This window comes from Coturnix japonica, chromosome 1, assembly GCF_001577835.2.
Source record: "Coturnix japonica isolate 7356 chromosome 1, Coturnix japonica 2.1, whole genome shotgun sequence".
NCBI classification, from domain to species: Eukaryota; Metazoa; Chordata; class Aves; order Galliformes; family Phasianidae; genus Coturnix; species Coturnix japonica.
The window spans coordinates 106,401,761-106,414,024 of NC_029516.1; the positions used below are offsets into that span (position 1 = coordinate 106,401,761).

Consider the following 12,264-nt stretch of genomic DNA (forward strand, 5'->3'; position numbering starts at 1 on the left):
GTGCCAAGCTGTTTGTAAGTATGGCTAAGAAAATGCATGAGGGCATCTCTTTGTCCTGTGCTGCTTTCTGGATGGCTCCCTACTAGCAAAGATCTGAGAGCTGTTGCTGATGACTCGTTTTCTGTGATGTCTCTGGCCTCTTTCTGCATTAATTACCTGGAAGGCTGAGAGTGGTGTGCATCCTCCTATACTTCAATGGTTCTCAATATTCCTGCCCAAATTTCATGTGGGAATTACAGGTTTTCTTTATCTTAATCTCCACATTTGTTAAGTAAATGAGTGTGCAAAATGCATTAGAAAATATTAGTAGCACTAAACTGCAGCATTTTGCACTAATGTATATAGTGCATAACACTAATGTTTGATGAAATACGTCATCCTGTCTTTGCAAAGAGCTTCAGGGACACAGGTTTCATGTCATTGATTTAGAGCTGTGCAGTTAGTAGTTGGGGAAAAAAATATATTAATTTTGTGTGATGTATGCACGCATTACTTTCTATGTGTGTGTGCTCATCTCTTTTTCCTGAGGATATAACATTGATGAGACTTAAGAGACAGTAACATGTCGCTGTAGATTAGTTCAGTCTTTGAAGGCTTTAATTCCTGCTTACTGCTTTTTGCTCATATGGATAAATTATATGAGCAAGTGATTATGCAAAATGAGAAACTAGTGAAACTGTAAGATGTCAGTTCAAGAGATTTTTAATTTTTTTAAATGTAATTACACGTTATGCAAAGCTGATGACATTATTTTAGGCAGTGTATTGCCAAAGAAAGTAGGAAACTAACAAACGTATTTTCCTGTCACCCAGTCATGTAAGAAGCACTCCCAATTTATGTTTTCAATTTGTATTATAAATTTTACATTATGATGTATGTTATTCTCTTTTAATGAGAGAAAGAGAGTTGGGAAGAACATGCATTTGAAGTCATACATGCATCTACTTTATACAGGCTTTCTACTTTGAACAGAGTTTGGAGTAGGTTGTTTTAGACAAGAAGCTGAAAACTGTAATGTTTTTGACTTATTAACATAGGTGGGATCTGTGCATAGCTGTAATGAAATTGTAGGGCTGTTTGTAAAGTTATTTGTACATGTTCTGTCCGGCAGAGGGTAACCTCCTCAGGGTTCCTTCTCAGTTCTGAATTTTTGGTGGGAGTAAGTGGACAGAACCTGTGTACACTAGATGGTCTTGTAGATGATATAAGGAAGATTGCATGGGGGGGTAGGAAGAACAACTTGGAGCATAGGTGGAAGTTGTCGTGTAGACATTCCCAGTCAAGGCTACTATCTTGTCTGCTACTGCTCTGCAGAGAGGCTGAGTGTCATTGGAGTATGACCTAGGAATTGCTTGTGTTTTGAAATGAATTGCTTTGCTTTAACTAAACTGCTGGGACTCATGAAATCCATAGACCATGTGTGATGGCATCACCATATAAATCTTGAAGGTTTATCTGAACTATTAGCTGATTTTTGCCTTAGTGTGAAGCAGTGCATAATACTTAGACTATAGTTTTGACAACTGTTGTGTTGTTTCTTCAGGAACACGATGTTCCAGCTTGCTCCAAGAAATATGTATTTTAGCTTAACAAATTCTTGGCAGCAGAGCTGGCTTTCATTGAGAAGAACTTTATTAAAGGCTGTGACAGAGCTTATTTGACTATTTTGTGTAATAGCATATATTAGCCCATGTGAGAGAGGAAGGAGTGCCCTTCTTGTGACAACAACAGTGCGTTTAATGTGGCTGCTCCAGAGTGCTCTGTGAAAATGAAAACATGTGAAGGCATTTGAAAGAACAACCAGTACTTATTTATTTACTTGGTTAATGTCAGGGGTGTGCTCGGCTTACATAAACATCTTTTCACTGTCTTACACATTATACTTGTTTTTTCCCTTTAATATATGATTCATTTATGTTTTGCACAGCTGTAGGTTGGTTACTGAGGCATCTAAGTACTGCTGTAAGGAAGAGATGAATATTAGCAGTATAGCTTTCCCTTTCATCCTGAAGGCCCTCCTACACATCACAGTATTTGACCAGCAGTTTTAAGTTACAGATGTTTCTTTGTCATGTGGAGGGGGATGTACAGCTTTTTTCTGCCCACAGCCCAAAAAGCATCCCAAATCTCAGACTGTGCCGGATTGTGCAGACTTCTGTTCAAAAAGGCTTTGAGCCTGGGAATTGCATGGGCATTGCGATACAGGAGAGTGAGCGGGAGTTCACTCAGAGTTTGGGGAAACTTTCTTGCCTGCCTTCTGTAAGCTGGGACACTTGACAGCTTCACGCTTCCTTTACTCCTATGAGGTACAGCTGCAAATAATCATGGAAGATGATGGAAAACTACAGAAAATTGGACTATTCTATCTCAAGTCCTGAGGGAGTTTCAGCCTCCTTGTTCCTTCTAGCTGCTGGAGAAGCCAACACCACATTTATTTAGACAAAGCCCCCCAACCTCTGGGAGTACAGTGGTTGCATTTCAGTGCTTGCAATCATCTCTTGGTTTATCACTGTTGCACGGTGCAGGACTTTGCACTGGGCAAGTGCTGTGTGTCAGTGGGCATACGGCCAAGTATAGAGTGTAGGGCTCACAAGGGAAATTGGGCCCTTGCTTGCTTTCTCTTGCTCTAGCACTGTCCCATTGGTGCTGGGCTTGATTCAGGCAGTGCTTTTTGCAGCATGTTTGAACATCACTAGTGTTCTCTGCATCCTTGGAGACATGCTATAGGAGTCATAAAGCCATATGCTGATGTTGGATCAACAATTCGTCTCTCTGTAAACTTTTTCTGCACCAATACAAATTTAAGTCTCTAGAAGGCTTACAGGTGAGAAGAACATGAGGAAAAAATCTGTACTCTCATAAATTGCTTTATATTTTAGGTGAAACCAATTAGCAATGAAATCTTTCCTTGTAGTCTGATATATTGTAGCAGTCTCTTAGAAAACATGAAATCCCTGAAGGGGTAGAGATGCAGGCAGATGTACAAGGAGCCATGAGGAAAAATGGGAACATTTGAAAGTAAAACAGATTTCTGATGAAACACAAATAGATGTAATACATTTTAGTGAGTGGTACTTAGAAACGTAATTTTGTAGTGCTAATTGAAAACAGCCTGTATGTTGAGATAGAACACGCTGCAGCTAGTTTGCTTCTGGTAATTGGTATAGAAATGTGGTACTTTGAGGGAAGAGGTTAAGGATTGATTGGATCCCAAAGGCTTTTCTTTTTGAGGTGATCTGCAATCTGGAGTATACATGAAGTAATGGAAGGAGAGAGATCATGTGAGACTGCAAAGTGAAATGAAGTAGAAGTTAAGCTAGCAATTCAGCAGGGATCTGCCTTTCTTGGCTAGCCAGCTTGAATCTTGTGGAGAGTATCTCCTTGCATATTAGTTTGTCCAGAGTCTGTCATCATGGGATCCTGAATATGACCAGACTGGCTGGATTCTTCTGTATCATAAAAATTTATTCATCTTTGTGTTCAAAGTGGCAATGTCACTTTCTTCTCTTGCTTTTGCAACATTTTGTTGGTGTGTTCCGTGTCCTCTAAGCTGTTTCAAAAATGAATAGGGCATAAATTAATGTACGATAAAATTTGAGATGATAAGGGTATTCCCTCTTTTAAATTTTCTGTTGGATTTTTATTCAGTCTTTCTAGTTATGCAATATTGATAATAATTGGGTGACTTGTTAGACAATTTATGGTTTGGGAACTGCACAGTATTAAAAGAAACAACTTTCCTGTTCTCAGTCTTTTTGTTCTGAATACGAGAGGGACTCCTTCATTAAAGAAAAAAAAAAAAAAAAGAGGAAAAGAAAAAAAGAAAAAGCCGTTACTGTTCAGATGTTTCTAGTTTATCCCTTGATGTCTCCCAAATTGTGCTGAACTTCTAAGTCTGAATTTAAAAGCTTTCATTTTATACATTCAATTATGAGGATGAATGCATGCTTTCTACCATCCCCATTGTGCCTGCCCTATGCCCCTGTGCCTGGATGTAGTGTTTATCAGGAGCAGTGCGTGCTTTCCTTTGATTAGCTTCATTTGAGGGATTCCTGATTTTTAATGATGCCGTGGGCTGTTTGGCAAGCTCTCCTCCCTTCCACTAGCAAAGAGATTTCCACTGCTGTTATCAACCACACTAACTTTTCAGCGCACTTCAGCTATTTTGCTGTGCAAAGGCCACAGCTGGAGTTGTACAATGTAGTTGTTGTAATCCAATAATAAGAGTCCTAAATATAACAATAATTATAACCTCTTACACTGAGAACAATATTGATAATCAGGGATACTAATTCTTGAATTTCAAAGAAATGTAGCTCTGCATTGGATGTTGCAGTATTGTTTGTGTTTTAAGATTTCAAATACTTAGCAAAACTCATGTGTTATGTGAAGATTTGGGTTTGGTATACAGATGGGCATAATGGTAACAAAAAGTGCTCAGAGAAATATGAATAATGACGTTTATCAACAGCTAAACACAACACTGGATAGTATTCACACCATTAACAAGCCCAACTTTCATAATAAGCCTTGATTCTAAATAGTATAACAGCAAGGACTTGTTTTGCTGAAAATCTTATCTTCTAAACATTGACAAATGCTTGGTCTTGTATATCTTTAAATCATGTTGGTAGTTAGTCTATATTTCATCCTTCTCTACTTAGTTTTCTTAAGAAAATCCTTTTAAAAATTGGTGCAAGGCTTTGTAAAGTGGAGCTATTGATGAACCAGGTATGATCTGCTCAGTCTTAATGTGTCTGCAATTTTTTGATGACAAAAAAAAAAAAGCAGATTATTGCCAACACTCTCATATAATGAATATTTTTCCAGTTCTTGTGAAAGCTCCTGATTGAGAAATAAGAGTGTATTCTGTATTAGGCACAGAAACAGCAGATGTTTCAGAGGTAGATTACTAGCACAGGACTTGGTTTTTAATTATGGAATTAGAACTGACTATGGACAGTGCTTCTTACCCCAGACTGGATTTCTACTCAGCACCTTTGCAGATGCTCCTTGGCTTCCCAGTTCTTATCTGACAATGTTCCTATGGGACTGGGCATTAATTTTTGCTGCCATCCCATCATAAGTAGGCATTTGCCATCTACTGAACTTAAGTCAGTCATCTGGCTCTGAGACCTGTGACATCTGTTTGTCACTTACAATGCCCAGGATGTGCTGCAGATCGCAAAGCATCCCTTGGGACAGCAGAACGTAATTTTTTTGCCTCTAAGGAGGGGAGTGGCAGGTTGGTCATGCTTATGGTGGCTAGAAGATGTGGGGAATTTCCAGATGTACATCTCCCAAGAACAGATTGTGGTGAAGTCTTCCCTTTTTTATCACTTCCCTCACATTCTAGTTCACTGACAGGGGATGTCTGAGTGCATATCCCAAATGGGAACTGCTGATTCTGTGTTGCTGGCCATTTCCAGAAACAGCTGTCTGCTTGAACTGCATTAAGTACAGAGAGGTTACTTGTTTGCTTGTCTTACTCTTTGGTGGAAAGAAAGCTGCTTTTTTATAATGAGACTAAATAGGTTAGTATCCTACCAGCTTTGTATTAATAAAGTAAATGTGTGAATCATAGCACGGTGCTTTAACTTATCAAATACTCATCTGGACATTTAAATTCACAAAATGGTGTGTTGATGTAAGTGGACCCATGTGCAGTTTCTACAGTGGTCAGTCCGTAGGTATAGTTGATTTAAATTTAATGCGGATTTACTGGTTGAGAGGAGAGAAAGCAACTGATTTTTCCTTCCATCATGCTAGTTCAGATAAGAATGCTGTAATAGTAGTTTATCATCTGAAATGGTATTGCTTGTTGCTACACAAATTCCCAGCTTATGTTAAATTCTAGCTTAAACTTTCTTTAAGATGGCTTGTTAAATTCTGTCCTATAGTCCATTGCCTGAATTTGTTAAGGTGTAAAACTGACAGAGTTCATGTAGGGCATAGTCTTACCCTTCAGACTAAAAGATGGATTAGTTTGATTTATGTTACAGAGAAGAAAATCCCCAAATGTTCACTTATTTTTTAAGAAAGCAGAATGTCTTCCTTTCCCCTGCAAAATTATTCCATGTATTTTCTGTATGTTATTGCTCTTCAGTAACTGCTGGGTTTAGAGAACAAGGACATACTAAGGGAAGGTGTTAATTTACATCCTCATTCTGATTTACCAAGGAAGCATAAAAATATAGTTCCCTCTCAAAGTTTCAGGTATGACAGTTACACCTGCAGTGTCCATAATGTTTCCTTAACTCCAGGGTGGAAAAAAGATTAATAAGTATACAAGCTCTGTCAGTTTCATTGTAGTTCTCCTAAAAAACCTAAAGGGAAAAAACCTAAAGAAAAAAATTAATTTACCACCAATCTGGGGAATGATTTTCTATCTAGTTGTCACTATATTTAGAGCTGCATCTTCTCTTATAGCTGCTGAGCAGCTGATTAGAAATCTGATAGTAGATCTAGTTATGGAAAAAGTTTTTTAGACTTATTTTCTAATATTTGTTTAGGGGTGTGGTGATGTCTTAAAGAGACATTGGCATGCATAGTTAATAATTTACTTTGGATTGAATTTTCCGAAGAAACAAGTTCATGCCTTAGCTATAGCTGTGATGGACTATCAGTGTGCTTACATACATATAATCCATGTCTTAGATAGGCAGTGTACTTGCCCTGCATTCTTTTAAGAGCCTAGCAAATAGCTCAATTCTTACAGAAGCATCCCCAGAGAGAAGAGAGGGAAATTGAACTTCTTGAAAAGGAGCAGATGGTAGGATCAGAACTGGGAGATGTAAGTGACCCTTCAATGAAATACCTCCGATTTACCACAGGTGTGCATAACCTTTTCTGGCTCTGAGCTACATGGTTGTAGTTGATTTTTCTTGCTTCAAAGGATAACTCTTTACCTGCATGAAAAGAAGATAATACCTCAGAAAGATCATGGAGTGTGTGATTGTGTTATTAGTTAGAAGGCTGCAAGCATAGAAGATTTCCCCTGAGAGTAGCACTGCATCTTGCAATCTTTTTCCAGAAAATTGTATGAATAGGAAAATGAAATTAAACATTTCCCGATCAGTTTCTACTGTGCCACTGTAATAATGGGAATTCACTTCATAGAAATCTGTCTGATTTCGCATCAGTGAGCCATTAAAAACTGTTAATGATTTGATGAACTCCCAGCTTGGCTCACAGAAGGCAGAACTCAGTGACAGAGTAGAGAAAATATATAGATATGGTGTGCTCTGCTTGCAAGAGAATTTTTTTTTTCTGGAGAAATTCTCTCTCTCTTATTTGTTTAGTCACATTGGATATAGCATGCTTTAAACTCAGTGAAGAGTATTACTCCTTTCTCTGTTAATGCAGAGAACAGTACATGTGCAAACACAGCCCCTCAGTGGTATTCTGTCTGAAAGAGAGTGCAGTGTATAGAATCATGGAGTCAACAAGGTTGGAAAAAGCCTCCAAGGTCATCTTCTGTTTCCGGACCCCCATCTGGCTATGAATGCAGAGGAATCTAGAAGCAGTGCCAGGCTCCCGGATGGTAAGCTCTGAGAGATACCATGGAGGAGTTTGCCTTCTGGGAAATGTGTGATGTTTCTGAAGCATGAGACTTGTGGTCTCTGTCAAAATCCAAGCCCAACAATTTAGACAGTAGTGTTTCCTTTGAAGAGCAGGCCTAAAAGGTAGAGAAGTACCATCATACAATTTTACACTAATGGAACGCCTGCACCTTTACATATACTCAGAGAATCCTGGGGTTATTTGGAAGGAGAGGGGAATGTTGGATATGAGACCATTCCCCAGTTCTCGTCATCACAGAACAATTCCTGTTACGTTGAGACTGGTTGTGTGCAGTTACATCAGTGCTGCAAAAGACAGGCTGCACTAAAGAAAGCTGTACTTTCCCTGCTGGCTTCTAGGGTGTCTCCATGGACCCCAGGCACTTGGTGTTCTCTGTTACATCTTGTTCTGTCCCAACTTAAATGGCCTTGTACGCCAGGAACGCTCAATCCCTGCAGTCTGCTGGCAAATAAGGCTGTTATCATGCCTTTGGGGGTTGAAAGGTGTGAATGCGGAGTGCTGACTGCCCTTTTGCATTATTAGTGTCTCCTATTGGTGCATGGTTTTGTTTATGGAAAAAAATTGCTTTTCCTTGATTAAGAAAGAGAAAATAGAAATAAATGACTTTAAAAAAAAAAAAAAAAAAAGATACACTGTTTAGGAAGTGAGGGGAAGTAACTGCGGCAAGCTATTCTGAAAATGTCATGTAATCTGCAGTTAGATTATTTTGTTTTTTCCTGGGTCTGTATTTTACGAAATCGGTGAGTCAAGCAATTGTCAGTAATATTTTTGTTTTCTTTAATTTTTTCTTATCTTACACCAACTATATGCATCTGTCTGTATTGCAACTGAATGATAAAAATACACATATAGCAGCAGGAGGAAGAGTTTTAGCTTTATTTAGAATTAACTTTTATTAAGTGTTTACCAAGTGCATCTGTCATGTCTTATTGTGGATTTGTGTTACTAGATTCTTATGTTGGGAATTATTATTATTTTATTTTTGATACCTGATGACGTTGAACATTTTAATTTTATTATTCTCATTCAGCAATCTATGTAAGCAGTGTGGGACTTAAGTACAGGAATATCAGAGGTACTTACTGCTGTCTTTTTTTAGTCATTTAGCAAAAGCACATCTACAGTCTATTTTAATACATTTTAGATGAAGCATTTTATGTATCATCAAGTATATTCAATTTCTTTCAAAAAATAAACGTCACTGTACGTGAGACAGTGCATGTAATGAGGTTCATGCAGTTCATTTCCCAAATCTTTTGAACAAAACAGGTACAAATATGGATAAATCAAGGAGGCTTGTGTCGTACACTTCAAGATGATGGTATCGTGTGTGTGCTCCTTGTATGAGACTGCAGTAGGTGTGGCTGCACCCTGAGTGGGGTGAAAGAGAAAATTCTATATAAGATTTATGCTATATGCTTGGTTTCCTCCTCAACAGTCAGAGTTTTCTGACATATTGATTAGCAAGTAAAAGTGTTCTCACTGCCTTACAACCTAAAGAGCAGATGCCTTTTCATCATCAGGGAGAGATGTGCTGCCTGTTGTTTGTAGGCAACTATCAGAAAGGTGGACATATCTGAAGATAAGGCTAAGTCAGTTTGTTCAAAACTTTGCCAATTCCTGCTACGTAGTAGCAATTCTATTCATCCACTAGGGGATATTCTGTAGCAATTCTATTCATCCACTAGGAGATATTCTATTTGTTGCAAAGTTTATATGCCCCCCCCCCCCAAAAAAAAGTCTTTCTTATTCCCTTTGCATGGAGAGCAAACAGCGCTGCAGAGCTTTCCTAGGCAGGGCTCTGAGGCAAAGATTGATTTGGAAGAGATCTCTGAATTACCTCATGCTCAGCAATGCTCTTTGCTCTAGGCAAAAACATGTAGTTGGGCAAAACTTTGTTGGATTGGCATGAAAACTGAACAGCTACAGTTGGGGTGGTCCCAGAGCAGAACCTGATCCTGTACATAAGGACACCAGCAGAGTATGAACGATCTTGTAGCATAAGATATGCTCTGATGTGATTCTGCTGTTTTGTGCATGGGCTCATGGAGTACTGTAGCCAGGAGACCCATGAAAAGACAAGTCACTGGGGGATGGCATCTCCAGTAGTGCCCCTCCATCATGTCACCTGCCATGGCAGAAGTGTGCTGGGAGAGAGTATAAGAGACATGAATGTTCTTGATGTATTGTGTTAAATGTATTCAACCTCTCATTGCTTCTTAGAGTTTGTTTTGGCACCAATGCTTTCCCTTGTTGCCAGACTCCTACAATACTCTGATAACTAATATAATAGTGTACATACAGCACTCAGAGAAGGCCATAAGACTTCCTCTTTTCCCTTGTTCCCTCTTTTCTACTCCCCTCTCTGATGAAATAGAGGCTAATATAATTGCTAATATATCTGTTACTAGAGGCTTCAGATGCGTGATCATTAACACAGTATATGGTAAGAATTCAGGGCTATGTTTAGGTTTCAAGAGTAGTTGGTATTGCCCAGAGATAGAGAAGGCATGGCTGCCATAGCTCTCCAAAACTTATACGTTATGGTTTACCATGATTGTAATATAAATTATGTTTATATATTTATTTTTAAATATAGAACAAATACTCTCTGTATGTATTTATTTATTCATTATCTCCTGTGTCAGTATAGAATATTGTTAACTTTTCTCTTTGCTTCTTCCATCCTGTTTCTGCAGGTCTTGATGATTGCTTGCAGCAATATATTAAGAATTTTGAGAGAGAAAAGATTAGTGGTGACCAGTTACTACGTATTACTCACCAAGAACTGGAAGATCTTGGAGTCACACGAATTGGCCATCAGGAACTTATTTTGGAAGCAGTGGACTTGCTCTGTGCACTGGTAAACTTCTTGGGGCAAAAGGGGAGGGAATGAGTATTGTTCGTGTATTCAAATTTCTAGTTCTAAAAAGCATCTAAACAGTTCAAGAATGAACTGTGTTCAATGTATGAATGATTTAACATTTTAAACCAGAGTCAAGATAAATTAGATCATCTACTGCTAGGATAGTGCTTGTTAAATAAATCTGCGTCAGGGGTTTAAGACTTCTATTTCTTTGTTGGTAGGAAAAAAAAAAAAAAAGCCTACCTAAAATCACGACAAGATTAGACTGTGTTTGTTTTGGAAAGTAAAATAGTTAGAATCAGAGAAATTAGAATGTAGTAAATGAGTGCTAGTTGCCCTTTAAAATAAAAAAAAACAACAACATGTCATTTTTCACTGATCTCTCATGCAGTCCCTCAGAGTATAGCAAATTATGTTTTTAGATGATTATTTGAGCTGCTTGTATTTCACAGTAGAAAGGATGAAATACTGGAGTGTTAAAAAAAAAAAAAAAAAAAAAAAGTGTAAATAATACATAAATCTCCAATGCAGAGGGATTTTGATAATGCTCTCTGTGCTAACTTCACTGTTCTCATGAACTTCTATGAGATTGTAAAGATTGGGTGCACTGTCTGCATTTGTAGCTGTAGAAAGGATTGTGAACAGCTCTGCTAAGATGTACTTGACTGCCTAAAGTGGAGTTCTGCAGTTTCTAATGTGGACTACTTTTCCAAGCTTCAGCATCAGCTTTAAGAAAGCTGAATCTTGAATCTTTGTAGAGGAAATCAAAGATGATACACTGAAAGGCTCCTCAGAAGGGCTTGTGATTTCTTAGTGCGCAGCAGCTTTTCTGAATATCACATAGCATCTGTGAGGTGTAAAGAAGAGAGTGAAAATAAAAAAAAAACAAAAATGTAAAAAGTGAAGTAAAGAAGTGGGAAAAAGCCTTCCATTACAGGATTTAGATTTTCTTCTTTAGAGTATTATGGTCTGAAGTAGCTCATTGTGATGTTAACTCCACCACTTTTTAAATGAAGGAAAAGTTGTGATCCTAAAAAATAAATTAAAAAAAAAAAAATTGGGCATACAAGGAGACAGAGTTTGTCACAAAGTACAGACAGTGCAAAGGGAAACAAGAAAGTAAATACCTTAATTAACTGAGACAAAATCTAAGGTAGGGTGAACACTGAGGACAATTCTTTCCAAGGGAGACAGATCGTGATTCTTTCAAATGTAACCTATTTTCACAGAATGAACCTTGTTTATTAGCTGAAATTTCCTTTTTCCTCCCGGGTACATAATTACAGATGTTATCTTTAGAAAAACAGACACATCTTGTATTTGTAGCTCCCTTATCTTAGCTAATAATATATAGAACTAAACTGTGCATAAAATAAGGCATTTTTAGTGAAAGCTTGCAATGCATCCTAAATTTGTGCAATAAGTCTCTACTTTCTTGGTCCTTGTGGCATGTAGCATTGTCTGCTTTTCTGAGTTGGTTTTAAAAAGAAACTTTATCACTGAAACACAATAGCAAGCATTCAGATTTAAACTTCTAATTTAAGTGGAGGCTTTTGCAGTCTCACAATTGGCTGCTGATGGCTCCTCAGGGACAGAAAATGCGATTGTTATATTGATTTTAGTGGACTTAATTTAAATTTATTGTTCACCAATCAGATAAACCTCTTAGGAAATTTAATTCAGAGACAATCCTTTTGGTTATCCTGGTCCTATACTTGCAGGCTCTCTTTTTTTATTACATCAATAAGTATCTGTCCTGGTTAGTGCTTGCCTGTTCTTCTGAATTAGCTTCTAATGTGGACTGTATGTTTATG

General features: G+C 37.9%; 1 protein-coding gene across 6 annotated transcripts in view; it reads left to right on the plus strand.

Annotated features, from left to right (window-relative positions):
• The window catches only part of CNKSR2 (connector enhancer of kinase suppressor of Ras 2), a 196,942-nt gene that overhangs the window by 22,894 nt on the left and 161,784 nt on the right, over positions 1–12,264 (plus strand). For all 6 annotated transcript variants that reach the window (XM_015885338.2, XM_015885357.2, XM_015885347.2 and 3 more), the window contains exon 2: positions 10,284–10,447. In XM_015885338.2, coding sequence (XP_015740824.1) covers positions 10,284–10,447 — 164 coding nt within the window. The remainder of the gene's footprint in view (positions 1–10,283; positions 10,448–12,264) is intronic.